This window comes from Aquarana catesbeiana, linkage group LG03 (assembly GCF_042186555.1).
Source record: "Aquarana catesbeiana isolate 2022-GZ linkage group LG03, ASM4218655v1, whole genome shotgun sequence".
In the NCBI taxonomy this organism is placed as follows: Eukaryota; Metazoa; Chordata; class Amphibia; order Anura; family Ranidae; genus Aquarana; species Aquarana catesbeiana.
This window is the reverse complement of record NC_133326.1, coordinates 267,769,593-267,792,693: the sequence shown is the minus strand read 5'-3', so window position 1 is coordinate 267,792,693 and position 23,101 is coordinate 267,769,593. Positions and strand designations below refer to the sequence as shown.

Below are 23,101 nucleotides of genomic sequence, written 5' to 3'. Positions count from 1 at the left end.
TCCGAGCACGCAGCCCGGCCGGCCAGGAAAGGGGGTGGGGACGAGCGAGCGGCCCCCCCCCCTCCTGAGCCGTACCAGGCCGCATGCCCTCAACATGGGGGGGTGGGTGCCTTGGGGGAGGGGGGCGCCCTGCGGCCCCCCCACCCCAAAGCACCTTGTCCCCATGTTGATGAGGACAAGGGCCTCTTCCCGACAACCCTGGCCGTTGGTTGTCGGGGTCTGCGGGCGGGGGGCTTATCGGAATCCGGGAGCCCCCCTTAATAAGGGGGCCCCCAGATCCCGGCCCCCCACCCTGTGTGAATGAGTTTGGGGTACATGGTACCCCTACCCATTCACCTAGGGAAAAGTGTCAATGTAAAAAAAAACACACTACACAGGTTTTAAGAATAATTTATTAGTCAGCTCCGGGGGTCTTCTTCCGACTTCGGGGGGTCCCCTTCCGACTTCTCCCGGTGTTCGGCCTCTTCTCCCGGTGTTCGGCCTCTTCTCCCGGGCCCCACCGCTATCTTCTTCCAGCTCTATTGCCAGCGAGGGGCCCGGTCTGCTGCCGCTGTCTTGTCGCCGCTGTCTCGCCGCCGCTGTCTCGCCGCCGCTGTCTTGCCGCTTCTTCTCTTCTTTTCTTCTTCCCCGATGTTGACACGACGCTCTCTCCGACTCGAATGCTGTGTGCGAGCTGCGGAGCCATTTATATAGGCGGTAACCCCGCCCCCTTACGACGTCATGGTCCCAGCATGCGCAGGGACTCTGGCGTCATAAGGGGGCGTGACCCCAGAGTCCCTGCGCATGCTGGGACCATGACGTCGTAAGGGGGCGGGGTTACCGCCTATATAAATGGCTCCGCAGCTCGCACACAGCATTCGAGTCGGAGAGAGCGTCGTGTCAACATCGGGGAAGAAGAAAAGAAGAGAAGAAGCGGCAAGACAGCGGCGGCGAGACAGCGGCGGCGAGACAGCGGCGACAAGACAGCGGCAGCAGACCGGGCCCCTCGCTGGCAATAGAGCTGGAAGAAGATAGCGGTGGGGCCGGGAGAAGAGGCCGAACACCGGGAGAAGAGGCCGAACACCGGGAGAAGTCGGAAGGGGACCCCCCGAAGTCGGAAGAAGACCCCCGGAGCTGACTAATAAATTATTCTTAAAACCTGTGTAGTGTGTTTTTTTTTACATTGACACTTTTCCCTAGGTGAATGGGTAGGGGTACCATGTACCCCAAACTCATTCACACAGGGTGGGGGGCCGGGATCTGGGGGCCCCCTTATTAAGGGGGGCTCCCGGATTCCGATAAGCCCCCCGCCCGCAGACCCCGACAACCAACGGCCAGGGTTGTCGGGAAGAGGCCCTTGTCCTCATCAACATGGGGACAAGGTGCTTTGGGGTGGGGGGGCCGCAGGGCGCCCCCCTCCCCCAAGGCACCCACCCCCCCATGTTGAGGGCATGCGGCCTGGTACGGCTCAGGAGGGGGGGGGGCGCTCGCTCGTCCCCACCCCCTTTCCTGGCCGGCCGGGCTGCGTGCTCGGATAAGGGTCTGGTATGGATTTGGGGGGGACCCCCACGCCGATTTTTCGGCATAGGGGGTTCCCCTTACAATCTATGCCAGACCTAAGGGCCTGGTATGCCCCCGAGGGGGGAACCCATGCCGGTTTTTTCATTTAAAATTTGGCGCGGTGTTCCCGCCTCAGGATTCATACCAGACAGCTGTCAGCACTGCCTGTCACTCATCGCGGAAGGAAAACAAAGTTTTCCTTTCGCGATGAGTGAGCCATCTCGGCGCTGGCCCCTGCGACGGGGCTCGTAGGTGTCAAATCTCGCCGAGAAGTGCGGCGAGATTGACACAATATCGCGGTCACCTACTGTAGTCTGTGAATAGCCGCGAGAGCCCACAACTTCCCATTGCTTTCAATAAGGTTGCCTACTCACAGCTAATATTGGGGTTCTTGCAGCTGATTGCAGAGAGAGGTGCATTCCCACATGTGAATACACCATAATAGGCATGCTAATATTTTCCGATTAGGGTGAATAACACGCAGTCTGCTTTATTTTTAATGTACATAAAATTGCCGCTGGCACCCTATGATTTACCCCAAAAATTTACTTTGATATTGAGGTGAACAATTTTTCCTAATTTTTCAGTAACCCAACCTAATAAGGTAAACTGCACTAACCCCCACCCAGTGGTTAAGGTGTAGAGCTATGGCCCCATAGGTTTAAGGGCCTGTCCACACCAGTGTGCATTGCCATTCACCCTGTATGGCATCCCAGCGCACCCTTTCAATGCACTCGCGTTGTAGAACAATGCTTTGTGTTGCAGCACGCTGCAGAAAATCCTGCCGGCATGATTTTTGGTTCATTGTGGTGCATTTGGAAGCCCATTCTAATAAATGGGCTGTCGTAACACAACACACAATAAAGTATAACTAAAGGCAAAACCTTGTTTTTTTTGGCTTGGACAGAGTGGAGGTAGTTTAGAACACTTGTCAAATAATATTGCTGTCTGCGCCTCCAATAGCAAGATTCACCCTCTATTTGTCCTGTTTACCATTGTCATTGAAAGTAAAAGAAAATCCCAAATTTTGGGTTGTCCCCAGAAAATAAATAAAAGGGACATCTTACAATGGGGACACTGGTTCTGGTGACCTGGGGGTCCCCAAGGAATTCCCTTAATTTGTAGGGCTTTCTTCTCACTTCCTGTTTAGCTATGGGGCAGGAAGTGATGGGAAATCTCTGCAATGGGACACACATGGCGAAAAAAATATGACAGGGTTATAACTCTCCCCTGCGCTATCCAAAATGGGTAGAGGGGGGGAGTTTTGCCTATAGTTCTACTTTAAGCCCAGGTTTACACTGCTCCGAGATGAAAGTCACGTGACTTCCTGTCCGACTTTGTCCTACAACTTCAGTCCGACTTTGTCCTACAACTTCAGTCCGACTTTGTCCTACAACTTCAGTCCGACTTTGTCCTACAACTTCAGTCCGACTTTGTCCTACAACTTCAGTCCGACTTTGTCCTACAACTTCAGTTCGACTTTGTCCTACAACTTCAGTCCGACTTTGTCCTACAACTTCAGTCCGACTTTGTCCTACAACTTCAGTCCGACTTTGTCCTACAACTTCAGTCCGACTTTGTCCTACAACTTCAGTCCGACTTTGTCCTACAACTTCAGTCCGACTTTGTCCTACAACTTCAGTCCGACTTTGTCCTACAACTTCAGTCCGACTTTGTCCTACAACTTCAGTCCGACTTTTGTCCTACAACTTCAGTCCGACTTTGTCCTACAACTTCAGTCCGACTTTGTCCTACAACTTCAGTCCGACTTTGTCCTACAACTTCAGTCCGACTTTGTCCTACAACTTCAGTCCGACTTTGTCCTACAACTTCAGTCCGACTTTGTCCTACAACTTCAGTCCGACTTTGTCCTACAACTTCAGTCCGACTTTGTCCTACAACTTCAGTCCGACTTTGTCCTACAACTTCAGTCCGACTTTGTCCTACAACTTCAGTCCGACTTTGTCCTACACTTCAGTCCGACTTTGTCCTACAACTTCAGTCCAACTTTGATCTGATTTAATGTGACTTTTTACACTGTATGGCATTGAAGTTGTATCAAAGTCGGACCAAAGTACTGCAGGAACTTTTTCTAAAGTTGGAGTGTTGGATCAGTTAAGACGGCTCACATAGGGAAACATTGAATTTGACATGTCATGCGACTTGTGCTCTCACAAGTCGGATCACATGTTGCACCAGTATCAACCGGGCCTAACACACAACGGGGGAAATTAACTAAAGCTGGAGCACTCAGAATCTGGTTCAGCTGTGCGTGGTAGCCAATCAGCTTTTAACAATTAAACTTTGACAAAGAACCTGGAAGCTGATTGGTTTTGATGTAGAGCTGCACCAGAGTTTGCAAGCTCCAGTTTTAGTAAATCTCCCCCAAAACAGATGTGTTTAATGCACCTCTGGTGACCAAAGTTGAAAGTTGTTTATTGGTCCCACATGGCAGATCACAATTTATGTACAGTTTGGATTTTGTAATCTCAGTTTCATATTGTATAAAGAACAGCTGAAGTTAACTTGGAAACATTTTCACAATGCTAAAGTTAGAAAGTCTGCAAAGTGTACTAATTTAAGGATATTGTTTTCTTGGCAGGTGTATACTCTAGAGGTGAGGGATGGTTGTACAACCTCCCTGCTTTTGGGTGACTGCAGTAGGGGTACATTAAGAGCGTGAATGGCCTTTTTGTTTAAACAGGACTGAGCAATTCGAATAAGACTGGGTGCAGCATAAGTGCATATTATCCACTTCACCTGGTTGGAAGTCCTATGATATCCTGGGCTTTCAGTGGTTATACAGGTGCAGGCATCATCCTGGTATCAAAATTTTACAGCAGCTGATGCCCAGCCACTCAATCACTACAATACAGGAGCCCAGGACAGCTGCGACTAGCCGCATCAGCTGCACTACACAGAGAGGAACTGATGTTATTCCTCCCTCTGTGACCCCAATGTAAAGTAGTGAGTGTACAGCTTGTATAACAGTGTATATTTGCTGTCCCCTCAAAATAACTCAACACACAGCCATTAATGTCTAAACTGCTGGCAACAAAAGTGAGTACACACCTAAGTGAAAATGTCTAAATTGGGCCCAATTAGCCATTTTCCCTCCCCAGTGTCATGCGACTCGCTAGCGTTACAAGGTCTCCGTTGTGAATCGGGAGCAGGTGTGTTAAATTTGGTTTTATCGCTCTCACTCACTCACACTGGTCACTGGAGGTTCAACATGGCACCTCATGGCAAAGAACTCTGAGGATCTGAAAAAAAGAATTGTTGCTCTACATAAAGATGGCCTAGGCTATAAGGAGATTGCCAAGACCCTGAAACTTAGCTGCAGCACAGTGGCTGAGACCATACAGCGGTTTAACAGGACAGGTTCCACTCAGAAAAGGCCTCGCATGGTCGACCAAAGCAGTTTAGTGCACGTGCTCAGCGTTATATCCAGAGGTTGTCTTTGGAAAATAGACGTATGAGTGCTGCCGGCATTGCTGCAGAGATTGAAGGGGTGGGGGGGTCAGCTTGTCAGTGCTCAGACCATACTCCGCACACTGCATCAAATTGGTCTGCATTGCTGTCGTCCCAGAAGGAAGCCTCTTCTAAAGATGATGCACAAGAAAGCATCAGTTTCCTGAAGACAAGCAGACTAAGGACATGGATTACTGGAACCATGTCCTGTGGTCTGATGAGACCAAGATAAACTTATTTGGTTCAGATGGTGTAAAGCTTGTGTGGCGGCAACCAAGTGAGGAGTAAAAAGACAAGTGTGTCTTGCCTACAGTCAATCATGGTGGTGGGAGTGTCATGGTCTGGGGCTGCATGAGTGCTGCCGGCCCTGGGGAGCTACAGTTCATTGAGGGAACCATGAATGCCAACATGAACTCAGTGTTAATTTCATCGACTAAAACATTTTAGTTGACTAAATGAATACTATTTTAGTCGACCAAAATACGACTAAAACAATTGAGATGACTAAAATATGACTAAAACTAAAATGGCATTTTAGTCAAAAGATTAAGACTAAAACTAAATTGGAATTTTACTTCAATATTAACACTGATCTGTAGTGCATGTTCATACCTCAATACCATCAATAATAACATATTAGATTTTTCACTCCAGCAGTATATAATGAGCTTGGAAATTGTAGAGAAATGTTAACTAATGCATTACAATTTAATTACACCCATTAGAGTTTAGATGACTAAAATGAGTTTTAGTTGACTAAAATGTACTGGAGATTTTAGTCGACTAAAATGTACTGGAGATTTAATCGACTAAATACGACTAAAACTAAAACAATTGCAGAAGACTTAAATGGTACTAAAACTAAAATGCCATTTTAGTCCTAAGACTAAAACAAAATCGAAATTTGCTGCCAAAATTAACACTGCATGTACTGTGACATACTGAAGCAGAGCATGATCCCCTCGATTCGGAGACTAAGCTGCAGGGCAGTATTCCAACATAATGACCCCAAACACACCTCCAAGACAACCTTGCCTTGCTAAAGAAGCTGAGGGTAAAGGTGATGGACTGGCCAAGCATGTCTCCAGACCTAAACCCTATTGAGCATCTGTGGGGCATCCTCAAACGGAAGGTGGAGGAGTGCAAGGTCTCTACATCCACCAGCTTCATGATGTTGTCATGCAGGAGTAGAAGAAGACTCCAGTGGCAACCTGTGAAGCTCTGGTGAACTAAATGCCCAAGAGGGTTAAGGCAGTGCTGGAAAATAATGGTGACCACACACAATATTGACACTTTTGGCCCAATTTGGACATTTTTACTTAGTGGTATACTCACTTTTGTTGCCAGAGGTTTAGACATTAATGGCTCCAGCCCTCCTGTGTAACTCTAAACTGGTAACCTACAAAGGCATTTAAGTGACGCCTGTGGAGATTTTTAGGTACCGTAGTTTGGTGCCGTTCCACAGTCGTACACTATTTTAAAGTGTAACTTGTTAGCTATTTACTTGGCATAATCATATTTTATATTTTTCAATAAACTTGGGTATTGTATAGTATTTGTGTACAATAAAATTCAGTAAAGTATATTTTATCCAAAAAAAAATTGCGTTTTAAAAACCTCTGTGTAAATACTGTGTGGCATAAAAAGCACCCAACATTTTATTCTCTAGGGCCTCTACTAAAAAATATATAAAATGTTTGGAGGTTTAAGTCATTTTCTGGAAAAAAAATTTGATTTTTACATGCATGTGAGAAATGGCGTTTAAGTGGTTAAAATAGATTACCCTTTTATTTATTATATGATGGCCTGCATATAAACTACAACCCCTGAAAACTTTTAGGGTCCTTTCACACTGGGACGGTTTGCAGGCGCTATTGCGCTAATAATAGCGCCTGCAAACCGACCCGAAAGTGATGCTGCTTTGATTCCAGTGTGAAAGCCCCGAGGGCTTTCTCACTGGAGCGGTGCGCTAGCAGGACGGTAAAAAAAGTCCTGCTAGCAGCATCTTCGGAGCGGTGAAGGAGCGGAGTGTATACCGCTCCTTTACCACTCCTGCCCATTGAAATCAATGGGACGGCGCGGCTATACCGCCGGCAAAGTGCCTCTGCAGAGGCACTTTACGGTGGTTTTTAACCCTTTCTCGGCCGCTAGCCTTACAATAGCGGCGCTTTACCGCTGGTGCCGCCCCCGCCTCAGTGTGAAAGGGCCCTTAGGTCCTGGACTTTCAGTTCCAGTAGTTGTAAAGATTTGTAGAGTTGTCTGGTGAACATGACTATTGCTGTGTTTGTATGCAAGGGAATATGCTCAGTTTGAATGGTAGAATATTTGGTTTACCTGCAGTGTAACTAATGCAGGGCTGGAAAATGGCCACCAACCACATAGTCATAGTATCTAAGGTTTACTGCTGGTGCCTAGTTATTTTGAATGTTCTGCAACACTTTAATGGGAAACACTTGATTCACAGACTGGAGGGACTACTGAATTCTGTCCTTTTCTGCTAATACGTGGGATATCAGCACGGGAAATGATATACAAGGTACACAAGGGCTAGTTAAAGTGTTACTAAACCTATGATCCTGCATTCACTATAACTAGTCTCCCATGGTACACAGAACATGGAAATGCAATTATTTTAGTAAAAATAAACTGCTAAATACCTTTTTTCATCAGCAGTATATAGCAGTCTTGTGACTTCTATCAGTTTCCGTCCGAGCACCGGTTAAAACTTGTAGAAGGAGTTTTCATTCTCTGACTGTCCTATGAGGCTGCATAACCCCTGACTTTCTGTCTGGACAGTGCTGATTGGCCTTGTGCCGATCACATGCACCCTCCCAAACAAAAATACACACCAAACTGAGCATGTGCAGAGTGCCTCCCAGGGCTTTGTTCTATCAGCAGATGGATTGGGGACAGTAAAAAAAAAGAAAAGGGGAGGAGCCAAGAAGACTGGATCAAACAGCCTCTTTACACAATGCAAAGAATTAATCCCTTAGGTTCCACAGTGAGTATAACGAGCATTCTTTACTTCATATACAGGCTGATTTTACTGTTGTGGATTTAATAACATTTTAAGTTAGTAAAACCAAAAATCAACCATTATGTGTTTGGTCTGTATCCAGAGGAAAATCATGCAAAGACAAGATTACAGGGCCCTTCAGCCCTGAAGTGTCATTTTAATCCTGCTTAGTGTTGGCTACTCCTGAATCGGCGCCATTGCTCTTTAGGCATTGCAAATAAAGAGTCTTGCTTTAGGAGTGTTCTCTACATAGTCACTTAGTTGTTCCACTTAATTAGAGTCTAGGTCTAAAGCTTTAGAAGATGGAGTAGCGTAAATGCTATGCATGTTTCCTTTGATCCAATTTGTCATCAGTTAATCCTTTTGATGCTGGAGGGGGCTTATTGGTTAATTATATAACAGTGCAGTAGCGAGGCTGGGGCCTTTCAGCAGTGCATGTGTTAAATAGCATGCTGGGATGATTTATCCAGATCGCTTGTGCAGTAATGAGAAATTGATTGTTGAGATATTATCAGGCTGACATTCAAATCCTCCTCTTTGAAACAAAGTGTTCAGCTGTGACGGTAATGTCTTCTATCCATTTCCTTCCAGTGTTTGCCTGATCAGGACAGAAAACAATGTTCCCAGACAAGAACAAGGCTGGCTAAATACAGTCTTATGTTTTTGCACTTGGCAAAGCTTAAAATATAAGAACGATTTGTTTTCCTTTTTTATAGATTTACTTATATCACACTGAATAATTTTCAGAGTAGTACATAATGAACAATCTATGGTACTGTCAATTCTTTAACGTTCTAGAGATGGATGCATTTGTTTATACAAAACTACTGTGATGTATAGAAGTTCAGGCTCATTAGGCATGGCGAAAGCATATTGACTATCAAGCATGGAAACATGTATGGGACGTGGCTAACGTTTCCAGGGCTTGACCACTTCAATATGTAAAATCATCAGGTTGCCTGTAACCTTGTGGTTCAGGAAAATCCTTATCCTGGGTCTAATTATTCACATGATCGCTCAGAAAGAAAATAATTCTGCTTTAGCTTCAGCGCACAGGAAGAATTGAATGGAGATGGATGCATTTCTTTGGGAGGGAAGTGTCACAAAATGATTAACATCAGGTTGCAGCCTAGCCTAGAGGCACTGTTATAGCCCTTCTTAGGCTGTACATACATTATTCAATTTTCGTGGACAATTTTTTCCTTTAGATTTGCCAAAACTATGTAATTATGGGGTCAAACCTGAACACTTTTAATTTGCATGCAATTAGGCAGACCCTTTTACTTCATAGTTGAACGTAAATCTAAAGGAAAAGGAATAAAATTGTTTAGTGTATGGCCAGCCTTAGTCGTCTGGCTGTGAGGTGTCATGACACATTACTGTAGGATTTTAATAGAAAATCAGAGAAACAGAGGTTACCATTGTTGATCTTCTATAAATTCCAGCTGTCTGGCGTCAATACTTTTCAATACTCAATACTTTTCTGTATCACTGACCTAGAAGTATACAAGTTAGGTCAAAGTCAAAGTGGTATTAAAGGTTCAGCTTTAACCACTTAAGGACCAGCCTGAAAATTGCACCCGCTCGTGGAATGGCGTCAAACTTTTACCCTCAAAAATCTCCATAGGCGACGTTTAAAAAATTCTACAGGTTGCATATTTTGCGCTACAGAGGAGGTCTAGGGCTAGAATTATTGCTCTCACTCTACCGGTCGTGGCGATACCTCACATGTGTGGTTTGACCACCGTTTTCATATGCGGGCGCTACTCGCGTATGCTTCTGCGCGCGAGCTCGTCGGGACAGGGGGGTTTTAAAAAATTTTTTTTGTATTATTTATTTTACAATATTTTATTTATTTTTACACTGTTTAAAAAAAAAAAAAATTGTGTCACTTTTATTCCTATTACAAGGAATGTAAACATCCCTTGTAATAGAAAAAAGCATGGCAGGACCTCTTAAATATGAGATCTGGGGTCAAAAAGACCTCAGATCTCATATTTACACTAAAATGCAATAAAAAAAAAAAAAAAAAGTCATTTAGAAAAATTACATTTGAAAAAATATGCCTTTAAGAGGCGTGGACGGAAGTGACGTTTTGACGTCGCTTCCGCCCAGCAGTGTCATGGAGACGAGTGAGCACCATCTTGGCCTCACTCGTCTCCAGACACACCACGGCACAGGACGCAATCGCCTCCGCCGCTACCAACGGCTCCGGTAAGCGGCGGAGGGCACCGGATCGCGGCGGGAGGGGGGGGCCCTCTCCCGCCACCGATAAAAGTGATCTCGCGGCGAATCCGCCGCAGGGACCACTTTTATCTGAAAGCCGGCCGCCGCACGAAAACGGGGATACCGGGTTTATGGCAGCTAGCTGCTGCCATAACAACGATATCCCCGTTCAAACTTAGGGCGTACATAGTCGTGCGGCGGTCGGGAAGTGGTTAAAAAAAAAAAAAAAACATCTAATATTTACCTGCTCTGTGTATTGGTTTTGCACAGAGCAACCCTGATATTCTTGGTTTAGGGTCCCCCGCCGGTGCTCCTGGCTCCTCCCCTAGACCAGTGCCCTAATAGCAAACTGCTTGCTATGGGGGTGCTTGTGCATGCTCACTCCAAAGCCCTGCGCTATGCTTCCATAAGACACATAGAGACGTGGCTCGGCCCCACCCCCCACTCTCTCCTTATTGGCTCACTTGCTGTGATCAGCCAATGAGGAGAGGGAGTCCTGGAACAGCGTAGACTCTCGTGCACATTGCTGGATGGAAAGGGAACTATTGAGTATTAGGGGGGAGCAGCACACAGAAGTCAAAAAACTATTAACCTTTACAGCCACTTTGAAGTCAGAATTTGTGATTGTAGATATGCCTACTAAATGCATCCAGGGCTGATCACTAGCAGGTGATCGCTGCATGAGTGATTACATGCGAGTGGCCGAAGTTAGCTGCGGAAGCCGGTGTTCTGTTGAAAAGTGCCTGTGCATGTGCAGAACTGAAGGGTGCTCCAGCTGATTTGACGATCAGCCGGAGTGACGTCACCATAGCGCATGCGCACATTGTAGGAGCTTTTTTTCAACAAGAGATACCATTTCTCTGGCACAATTTAATGCTATGCAAACGACGGAGGGAAACAGTATTTGTCATATTGTGCGCTGCGGGTTTACAGGGAGGCACAATCTTACATCTACAGTGTCCCTCCGCTCTTTGCATAGCTTTCAATTGTGCCCATGAAATGGTATCTCCCATCGAAAAAACCCTCCTACGATGTGCACATGCGCTATGGTGACATCACTCCAGCTGATTGGCAAGTCAGCTGGCATGCCCTTCCGTTCTGCCCATGCACGTGCACTTTTCGACAGAGGGCACAAATTGGTTAAACACTGTCAGCCTCTCATTGCTTTTAATCGGGCTGCTGCCCACAGCTGATTGCCTGGTTCTTGGATGTAATCAGTGTTGGGCCCATTTTCAGATGTGAATGTGGCCCAATAGGTTTTTTTAAATATCCCTTTTTGAGGTTCAGCTTTAAAGGATAACTAAACCCAAGAACAAAACTGCGATGTGTTGTAGCTTACCAGTCATTACCTGTGGTGGCTGCATTTGTTATTTCAGGCTAAGAACATTTTCAGCAAGTACAGAAGATACCTTCTGATTGTGCCAGAAATGCAGTGTCCTTGTAACTTCCTGTGAGCTGAACTAAAAGCACAATGCCATCTCCCTTCTGTAAACTGATATTCCCCCACCTCCCATGTAATGGAAATGAGGGGACGATGACATGTTCAGCCTGGGTGACAACCATCGCTCCCTAGATAGACACATAGATACAGTGGAGGAGTGAGCATACCCACTCAGGGACAGAAGTGTTTTATTTAGAGGATTACCAGGTAAGAAGAAAAGACTGAAAAACTGTGTGTTTGGGATTAAAGCTTCACCAAAAATAATGTGCACCTTTTTTATTTGTCTTGAATAGTTTAACATTGGCCATATGCTCTAAAATCATACAGAGATCCTCAAAAATAGCTGAATGTAAAGTCTCGGCTGAATACTGGAACCCCATTTGCTTTTTTTGTGTCATTCATTTTTCACAATTGTTCTCTGTTTAAGGATATGTTCAAGGCATGAGTGACTTACTTTCCCCTGTCCTGTATGTGATGGAAAATGAAGTGGATGCTTTCTGGTGCTTTGTATCATATATGGATCAAATGGTAAATGAACTGATAATGTAAACTTGTGTTATGAGAGGAGAGACTGCAGTGAATAAAGAATTTTTCAGTTATTCTCATTAATGAAGCGTAGCTATGCATAACCATTTAAAGAAGAAATCCACTGTGCATTTTTTGTATCTGGAGTGATCACATAATATTCAACATACTTTATACTCCCTACTGGTCCTTTATAGTGATAGACTAATGGACTGGAAGGAAGGTTTAAGTGGCAGGTTGGGGTAGGATAGTGGTTAGGCCACAGCGTTGTTTGATTTTTCAAATGAAATTCAATTTTTTCTGATACAAGTCACGGGTTACATGCAAGAAATCAGCTCCATTAGCTGAATATTAAACAGTATTGTTACTGTACACAGTAAAACCCTGGATTGCGCACATAATTAGTTCCGGAAACATGCTTGCAATCCAAAGCACTCGTATATCAAAGCGAATGTTCCCATAAGAAATAATGGCAACTCAGATGATTTGTTCCACAACCATTTATTCTGAAGTCCTTCAGGTTATAGTCCATGTAAAAAGATTATAGGGATGTGATAGGTTGTGTAACCATAAAACATCAGACCACAAATTGCAGCATCCACAAGGGGATTAGAAGCAAAATCCAGCAGGAGCTACAGAGTATAAAAGAGAAGAGAGGCGCCTCTAAGTGTAGCAATATGGTTATATTTAATGAAGGTACAATATTTAGCAACTCACATGGTTGATGAGTAACCACTGCACAACCAGCCACCGTCAGCCGGCAGGTCAGCTCGTTCCCGCAAATCGATGTAGCTGTACGATGGCCCAATAAACAGCTATTGCAGGCACGTGCATCCCGCTGCACAGTTGATGCGTGTGGCCGGCGGCCACAATGTCTGCCAGCCACCTGCGATCGCTCCACAGAGGGGCAAAATGGGGATCTGTCAATGTAAACAAACAGATCCCTATTCTGTCAGGGGAGGAGAGAGATTGTCTGTTCCTATTGATTAGGAACAGCGATCTCTCTCCTCCAGTCAGTACACTGCTCCCACAGTTAGAAACACCTCCCAGGGAACACATTTAACTCCTTGATTGCCCATAGTGTTAACTCCTTCCCTGTCAGTGACATTTATACAGTAATCAGTGAATTTTTATAGCACTGATTGCTGTATAAATGTCATTGGTCCCAAAAAAGTGTCAAAAGTGCCCGATCTGTCCACCGCAATGTCGCAGTCCTGCTAAAAATCGCTGATCACCACCATTACTAGTAAAAAAAAAATAATAATAAAAATGCCATAAATCTATTCCCTATCTTGTAGATGCTAAAACTTTTGCGCAAACCAATCAATATATGCTTATTACGATTCTCTTATTTTTGGTAAAAAAAAAAAATGTAGAAGAATACATATTGGCCTAAACTGATAAACTGAAAAATTTTTTTTTTGGTTATTATAGCAAAATGTAAAAATATTGTTTTTTTTTTCAAAATTGTCGGCCTTTTTTTATGGCGCAAAAAATAAAAACCGCAGAGGTGATCAAATACCACCAAAAGAAAGCTCTATTTGTGGGAAAAAATGGACGTCAATTTTGTTTGGGTACAGCTTCACATGACCGTGCAATTATCAGATAATGCTACACAGTACCGTATCACAAAAAATGGCCTGGTCATTAAGGGGGAAAATCTTCCGGTCCTTAAGTGGTTAAAAGAGGCACATCTAAGTATGCAGGCATCCAGGGTAAAGCTGTCCACATAGACCATCCTCCGCACCACCGGCTCTTACCACTGTCAGTCTGCAGTTGTGACAGGGAAGACTACCCTGCAGTAGAGCAATCTGAAAGCGAGGCTTGAAGCACTCGTCGAAGGGATGATGGCGGTGCGGAGGACGGTCTATGTGGACAGCTTTACCCCAGATGCCTGCATACTTAGCTGTGCCTGTTTTACTCATCAACCATTTGAGTTGCTAAATGTACCTTCATTAACTGTAACCATATTGCTACACTTAGAGGCGCGTCTCTTCTCTGTTTCATACTCAGTTGTGCCATGACGCTACTTGTATATCAAGATATTGCTTGTTTATCAAGTCAAAATGTATTAAAAAAAAATGTTGTCTTGCAAAACACTCACAAATCAAGTTACTCTCAATCCAAGGTTTTACTGTATTTGTCATTAAAGTGGTTGCAAACCTCTGACATGTGAAATATGAACAAAGCATATCCCACTATAGTGTGCACGAAGTGTGATTTCTCTCTGCTGCCCGGCTCCTCTGCTGTCTGCATGAGTCACTTGTGACAAATTTTCCAGACACCAAGAGATAAAAAGGTGACAGGGGAAGGAGCTCCAGCACACAGCCTGCAATTGATAGCCCCAGCTCTGTTCATGTGTGCTGTGTCAAGGGAGATATCTCCTTTCTTTTTCAATCAGCTCTCAGATCTCCCCTCACTGAGATCTGCAGAGTAACTTCAGCTCCCCAGCCCCTGGCTTTTTAAAAGCTCAGGAAAGCTGTATAAATTATGCACTTTGGCTGCGGAGAAAAAAAGGCTGCAGATCAACAGGTACAACTTATATAGAAAGATTTGTATTATCTCTGTGTATCACTTATGTCCAGTCAGTTCACTGGATATGTGTAAGGGTTTACAACCACGTTAAACCATTCTACTATACTATATCATATTCTGTCAGATCCATTGTAAGCCTTTACTTACATATTTTTTAATGTATTATTCAGCATCAAAACTTTGAGGAACAAATGCAAGGCATGAAGACACAGCTGGTGCAGCTTAGCACTTTGCTGCGTTTACTGGACAGTGGATTTTGCAGTTATCTTGGTGTGTATTATGTCACAGTAATGTAAGTCTAAGTACTAAGCGGACACTCAGCACTATAGTATTAACATATGCTTTGTGTGCATTCCTTTGTAGAATCTCAGGACTCTGGTTATTTATATTTTTGTTTTCGATGGCTGCTGATCAGATTTAAAAGGGAATTTAGCTTTCATGATATTCTTCATGTGTGGGAGGTAAGTTCCATTACCATATACAATAATTATTTCGGATAATTTTACTCCCTTTCTACTCTTTGTCCTGTTTCTTAATTTATTTGTGATTTTGCTGCCTGATGCTGTTAAAGTGGAATTATCTTCAAAACTTTGGAAAATTAGAATTTCTGTTAGTTTTCTACTACTCTCTGTACCACCATTGGCCTGTACCACCTTTCTGGCCTGGGGACCCCTGTTGCTAAGAGAGGGAGTTAGAGAAATTCCAAATTTTCTGTCTTCGCAGAATGGAGAGTGAAAGATGGTCCTAAGAGGACACATTGCATTACAGTGACAGCTATCAAAGGTGTGATTTCCCCTTTCCTTTTGTTTCTCCAGGTCAAAGAGAAGGAAAAGGCTCACCAGTGGACACACAGGAAGAAATACTGACATTTGTTTATTGAACCAAATGTTTTAAAACAAACCAAACTGTTTCAGGGTTCCCCAGCAATTGGTGTACCAAGAAGTGCCTTGGAATCCCTAAAACGCAGTTGATTTTTGTTTTTAAACATTTTAATCAGTAAAAAGTCAACTTTTTTTTTTTTTTAGGCCCCTTTAAGGCAGGCCATACATGGGTGGAATTTCGAAAGAATTTTCTTTAGAAAAACTTATCTAAGAATTTTCGTTCGCATCTCGCACCATTAGTGGGCTGCAGCAACAGCCGATTTTCGTGCGGCAATCAAATTTGAGTAATCGGCCATCTTTTGGAAAACGAACGATTTTCTAATCAATGATGGGAGAATCGTGCGAGAAATGTAATTGAAAAAGAAATGCGCATGTGCAAGAAAAGAAAATTCCCAGAAAGAAAAGAAGATTCCCAGCCACGAAAATTATTTTCTGTAGCAACATGAGGTGAAATTGAAGACTTGGTTGGCCGAATTTCGAAATCAATGGTGGCACCATCGGATCACAAAACACACAAATTTTCTGATTTTCAAAAGAAAATTCTTTCGAAATTCGATCATGTATGGCCAGCCTAACACATGCGGACCGTTCATTTAATCGGTTCAGTCACATCTTTTCAAAAAAAAAGTTTACATAAGTTTATCAGTTTCTCATCTGTTTTTACATTAGTTTTTTTTACATCCACTACCAATCCAAAAAAGGATTGAAAAAACGGACCGTTTGTCTATTTACGTTAGTTTTTTTGTCCGATCTGCTCTTTTAACGAAAGAACAATAGGGGTTTCATCCGTTTCAAAAAACGGATGTTGATGGATGCGGATATAAAGTGATGTGTATGGATGATCATCTGTTTACATCCATTTTTTCATAGAGATGCATTGATGTCCATTTTTCATCTGTCAATGAATGGATAAAAAACTAACAAACGGTCCGCATGTGTGAAAGGGGCCTTAACCACCTCTTTTTACACAGAACAGTGCTGCACATCAGTGGTACCTATCAGTGCCACCCATCCGTGTCACCCATCAGTGCCATCTTATCAGTGCCTCCTTATCTGTGCCCATCAGTACCGCCTTATCTGTCCCCATCAGTGCCGCCTTAACTGTGCCCACCAGTGCAGCCTATTAGTACCTACCAGTGCCGCCTCATCAGCGCATATCAATGAAGGAGAAAAATTACCTGTTTGCAAAATTTTATAACAAACTATTAAACATGATTTTTTTTTAATTTTCCATCTTTTTTGTTTGTGTAGCAAAAAATAAAAATCCCAGCTGTGATTAAATACCACCAAAAGAAAGCTCTATTTGTAGGGAAAAAAATGATAAAAATTGAATTTGGGTACAGTGCTGTATGACCGCGCAATTGTCATTCAAAGTGTGACAGCGCTGAAAGCTGAAAATTGGTCTGGGCAGGAGGAGGGTTTAAGTGCCCAGTAAGCAAGTGGTTAAAATAAACATCTTAGCAAACAGATCCTGTCTCCACCCCTCTGCCGACTTGTGCCTGCTTGCTCCCAAGCTCTGTTCGGAGTGTAAATGAGACACACCGAGCAGGACTTGGCCCCGCCCCCCCCTCTCTCTCCCCCCCCCCCCCCCCCGGCTCTGATTAACAGCAGCAGGAGCCAATGGCTCCTGCTACTGTATCTGAGCCAGTCAGGTGTGTGAGACCCAAGAGAGCCTTGGCTCTCGTGCACATCGCTGCATCAAAATCAGGCTTCGGTATGTAAGTAGGGGGGCTGCGGGGTGGGAGAGCTGCATGCAGAAGGCTTTTTATTCTACGGCATAGAATGCAGTAAGGTATGCCTGCCTTTACAACCACTTTAAGGGTCCATGCCCACTGGGCTTAAAAAACCTGTTTCTACTGGAGATTTGTGTTTTGCCTGTAGAAGCAGCTCAATGTTATCCTGTCTATGCACACTAGGATGTCTTAGAGGCATATTTTAAGCTTGGCATTTAGAGGCAGGGGAAAAAAAAACCTTCATGGTTTACATTTTTGATTGGATCTTTCTGGGAGAAAAAAAACACAAAACACTCCCAAACATGTAGAGAAACTTTTTTTTTGCCAAGAGAACTGGCATTTTTTTTCTAATGCCCTGTACACACGGTCGGACATTGATCGGACATTCCAACAACAAAATCCATGGATTTTTTCCGACGGATGTTGGCTCAAACTTGTCTTTCATACACACAGTCGCACAAAGTTGTCGGGAAAATCCAATCGTTCTGAACGCGGTGACGTAAAACACGTATGTTGGGACTATAAACGGGGCAGTAGCCAATAGCTTTCGTCTCTTCATTTATTCTGAGCATGCGTGGCACTTTGTGCGTTGGATTTGTGTACACACGATCAGAATTTTCGACAACGGATTTTGTTGTTGGAAAATTTTATAGCCTGCTTTCAAACTTTGTGTCGGAAATTCCTATGGAAAATGTGTGATGGAGCCTACACACGGTTGGAATTTCCGACAACAAGGTCCTATCACACATTTTCAATTGGAAAATCCTATCGTGTGTACAGGGCATTACACTGTGTGCATGGAGCCTAATAGGAGACCAAACAGTTTGGGATTCAGTGCTCCTAACCAATACCTGCTAAGCAATAGAAAACAAGCGAATAAAATATAGTACTGGAAATCCTATCATTAATAGTGTTGCCTGAGAAATTTGTGTCAGTGCATGTTGCATAGGTTTTGTCCAATACAAGTTTCTTAGCAGCACAGTGAACAAAAAATGTGCTAATGAGGTGTTCACTTTTTCATGAATATTTATAGCTGCCAACATGATGCAGCTTCATATATAACAGTGCTTTAGAAGGAACTACACTGCAGTAAGATATACAGCTAGTGTAATGGCAAGTTTTAGCTATTCATGTATCCTCAGACATTGGTTCATTGCTCGTTCTTTTGTCAGTAGGTTTACAACCAGCCTGTTTTGGAAGACATGGCTGATTTTAGTTTGAGGCTATTTTATTCAGCATGTTAAATATACTCATATTTCCTTATTTTTACTTTTGCATTTCTGGCATTTTGCTTTTTATAATTTTTGAAATGCTCGCTGTGCCTTATTTCTAATGATGTATTCTAAATGCAGATCGATAGAGGTTTGTTCTAGTTTACACTCTGCATACTTTAATCACTTAGGCCTTATTCAGTGTGGTTGAATTTTTATGCAGTGTACTAACATAAACATAATGTAAATGTAACTAAAAAAATGATTCCTTTATGTGCCATAATTTATCTGCATTGTGCAAGGAAACAAGCACATATGCTTATTTGGAAATAAAGTGTTTTAAATTCTACATACTTATGAAAACAGATTCGAGCACCTGAGGTTACATCATGTAAACTGAAGTAACAAAATGAGTAAAAAAAATGACTCCCTTCTACATGCTGTGATACTACTCATTTGGCAATGAAGTCTTAACCTTGCTACTAAATAACTACTGGCAGTCTTCTGTGATGAGCTGTTTCTGGCTACATTGCTTTCCCTGCCTTCTCCAATGATGTAAACCATAATAACTAGTAGTAGTTGGTCAAATTCAGCTGGACTTGTTATGTAATTTTGTAATCCAGGTGGCTTCCTCAATTGTAATGGGTTTCAAATGCATACCCCAGTGTTTATAGCTCCATTAGTAACTCAGTCACCCACTTCCAATCACTATGGTGTTACAGTATGTAATGTGTCAACGCAGATGCTGATTGTCCAGGAATACACGTACATGACTGGGATGTGGAAATGTTTTAAACCAACTTGTTCTAATTTATATAATCGATACACATAATGTCCCGCTAAGTCAATTATTCTCTTTTGAATGCATCGTTGCATCTTTTCATTTGCTGGTGGTGGTTAGATTGTACAATGGTTTTCTCTCCTATGACTACCTCACTAACAAAGCAGATTCTGCTTATGTAAAGTCCAAATGTAGCTACCACATTAATAAATGTATAATCGCACACAGTGCATACAGACAAGGCGTTGAAAGCACTACCTCACAATTTACATTAAGTAGATCACTTTCATGTGTTTACCTTTTAGAAAAAAAAATTCATCGAAAAGGTTATAGTTTCCTTTTAAATCACTGTGCCTGCCTCTAATGTAGCTACACAATTCACTAATGGAATTCATGATCACAAAATAGCTGAGTCATACAAACATAATTACAAGGTTCTCCTTTGAATGAGAAATGTGAATGATAAAGGATCAGTAATTTGCACTTATTCCTGCATTTTATGTTGGCACTCTGTCATTACTCATAGCAAAGAAAAAGTTTCTGAATTGTTTCAACTATTTTTTTTAGGTGATATGGACAGGTTTACCCTGTCAGAACTTCCATCTGCTCATTTGTTGTGCTATATTGGAGTCAGAGAAGAAGCAAATAATGGAGCAGAACTATGGCTTCAATGAAATTCTAAAGGTATATTATGGACTTTAAATTTAACGTATCATTTTACTTTTACCACACTTTTGTTTTATAAAGTGTTATTCTTCAAGCATTCTTAAGTGCAGCAATCCATACCAACCAATGTGAATCCATCTTGTACTGGTCTGAGTAAATCCTGATTGGTTACTATGGGTTGCTGCACAGAAGGATTAGTACTTGAGTAAGGCCATTTGTCACTTTTGATGTACAGTTTAAACTGTTATACTGCTACCATTGATCACTTTGACATGAGGGGAGTGTTGCCAACCTATTGATTTGAGCCCTTTAGTTCCCCGTGGTAGGGGAAGTAGGGGATTTCTAGAGAACATGCTAGAGGAGTTTTTAACTTTCAGCATTAGAAGGTTTGTAAAATACCTGGCATCAAACGTGTGTTTGGCCTGACTTTGACATTAATATGTGATGGTCTGAATAACACATTGACAGCTTCAAAGCAAAGTGATTTGCCAGCATGCGTGGAGATTAGTACTGCTCACCGGTTCTCATTTTAGTAAATCCATGTAGATGTGTCTGTAGAGATTTCTATATTTGAGCTCCATGAATAAAAACTGGAAAGGATAAAGGTCTGTTATCCTAAGTAGCCAGTCAGACCACGGTTATTATTGTAGGTTAGATAGTGAAAGAATGTGTTTGAGTGGTCTGTATAGTTGACAAAAGATTCTGAGCCTTGAAGTCACAGCTCTTTGTTGGTAAATGCACTTTGGCATTCTGTTTGCAGTTCCAAAAAAAAAGAAAAATCAGCACTTACAGTGCCTTACAACATTTCACTAACATTAGTCTTGTAATAAGTTAGCAAATCCCTAACCAGAATAAGGATTGAGCCAAGTATGTGTACCCTGTGCTCTAGAGACTCTAAGGAGCAGATTTATAAAGTAGTCAATCTGACATTAAGCAGACATTCTTTACAAGTGAATCTTCTAGGTGCATGTGTTTTAAATGACAGCGATTGAGTCACCTTCAGGGAATGTTTGGTGAAAGTCAGATTCACTGCTTTATAAATAGACCCCCTAATGTAGAGTAACGGCATACGTGCAGGGGCATTTTTACTCCATTATAAAAAAAAGAAATAAAGACAAATAAACTGCAAGCGTGTTACTCTACTTTTAACATTACTTTGCTCAGTCTAAACCTATTTTACACAGTGCTTGCAGTTTTAATCAGTCTGCATTAAAATTTCAATCCACCTAGATTGCCATATGCTGGTCATTGTACAGAATGAAAAGACTGAAAATAGAGTAAATACTGGAAGAAGACCTATTGGCTTTCCACCATATGCTGTAGTTAAAAAAAAAAAAAAAAGACAGAATGAGTTGCTAACTAACATGCTGTATTTTTAATATAATAAAAGGTTTAACCACTTAAAGACCAGCCTCGTTTTGGATTTTAGGTGTTTACAAGTTTAAAACAGGTTTTTTTGCTAGAAAATTACTTAGAACCCCCAAACATTATATATTGTTTTTTTTCTAACATCCTAGAGAATACAATAGCGGTCATTGCAATACTTTTTTTTGCACCGTATTTGCGCAGCGGTCTTCTAAGCGCACTTTTTTTGGAAAAAATTCACTTTTTTGAAAAAAAAAATAAGACAACAGTAAAGTTAGCCCAATTTTTTTTTATATTGTGAAATATAATGTTACGCCAAGTAAATTGATACCCAACATGTCACGCTTCAAAATTGCGCCCGCTCGTGGAATAGCGTCAAACTTTTACCCTTAAAAATCTCCATAGGCGACGTTTAAAAAATTCTACAGATTGCATGTTTTGCGTTACAGAGGAGGTCTAGGGCTAGAATTATTGCTCTCACTCTACCGGTCGCGGCGATACCTCACATGTGTGGTTTGACCACCGTTTTCATATGCGGGCGCTACTCACGTATGCGTTCGCTTCTGCGTGCGAGCTCGTCGGGACAGGGCGCTTTAAAAAATTTTTTTTTTTTTTTTTTTATTATTTATTTTATTTTATTTATTTTTTCACTGTTTTTTTAAAAAAAAAAATTTGGATCACTTTTATTCCTATTACAAGGAATGTAAACATCCCTTGTAATAGAAAAAAGCATGACAGGTCCTCTTAAATATGAGTTCTGGGGTCAAAAAGTCCTCAGATCTCATATTTAGACTAAAATGCAAAAAAAAAAAAAAAAAAAAAAAAAAAGTCGTTTAAAAAAATGACACTAAAAAAATTTGTGCCTTTAAGAGAGTGGGCGGAGCCGTCGTAATGACGTCGCTCCGGCCGTCACATGGTATGGAGACGGGTAGGCGCCATCTTGGCCTCACTTGTCTCCATACCTCAGCAGGGAACGGACCCGATCGCCTCCGCCGCTACCGACGGCTCCGGTAAGCGGCGGAGGGTGCGGGAGAGCGGCGGGAGGGGGGGGGTGGCACCTCTCCCGCCGCCGATAACGGTGATCTCGCGGCGAACCCGCCGCTGAGACCACCATTATGGTGTACAGAATCGCTCACTGAAAAGATGGATATCTCGGTTGTGGCAGCAGCTGCTGCCGTTACCGAGATATCCATCTTCAAAAAAATGACGTATATATACAGTGAGCGGGGCTGAAGTTAAAGGAAAGAAAACCTAGTGCTGACTTGAGGGTAAACAGGCAAACAAATTAACTTTACTCTGATTAAGATTAAAATTTAGATTTCAGGTTTGCAGCCTCAAGTCAAAACATGTTCATCATACGCCTAATAAAAATCAGTGTAATGGGATCTGCCTGAAAGACTGCTACCTGAACATGCAGTGAGAAATATGAAATCATGCCTGTGGGTAAATGGATGACATTTGCCCAACCTAAAGTAAAATTAAAGGAGAAGTATATCCAAAGCTATTAATCACAGGAGTGTAGTTCTGCACTCCTGTGACCTGTTTTCAGCCTTCAGCATGCTAAAGTTTGCTTTTGACTGCAGTCACTTAGCCGGTACAGGCGCTGGATCGATCCCGACTTTACAGTCGGACTCCACCTAGATGCCTGGAACAGCAGCTGGCTCAGCCTCTCAGCAAGCCGCTGGAAGACTGAGGCAGCCACTCACGCCCC

At 42.7% G+C, this 23,101-nt stretch overlaps 1 protein-coding gene across 1 annotated transcript in view; it reads left to right on the top strand.

Annotated features, from left to right (window-relative positions):
- Positions 1 to 23,101, top strand: part of TBC1D15 (TBC1 domain family member 15) — a 186,881-nt gene that overhangs the window by 158,729 nt on the left and 5,051 nt on the right. The window contains exons 12-15 of the mRNA XM_073620035.1: positions 12,121 to 12,221; positions 14,924 to 15,023; positions 15,117 to 15,214; positions 19,927 to 20,043. Of these exons, the coding sequence (XP_073476136.1) occupies positions 12,121 to 12,221; positions 14,924 to 15,023; positions 15,117 to 15,214; positions 19,927 to 20,043 (416 nt within the window). The remainder of the gene's footprint in view (positions 1 to 12,120; positions 12,222 to 14,923; positions 15,024 to 15,116; positions 15,215 to 19,926; positions 20,044 to 23,101) is intronic.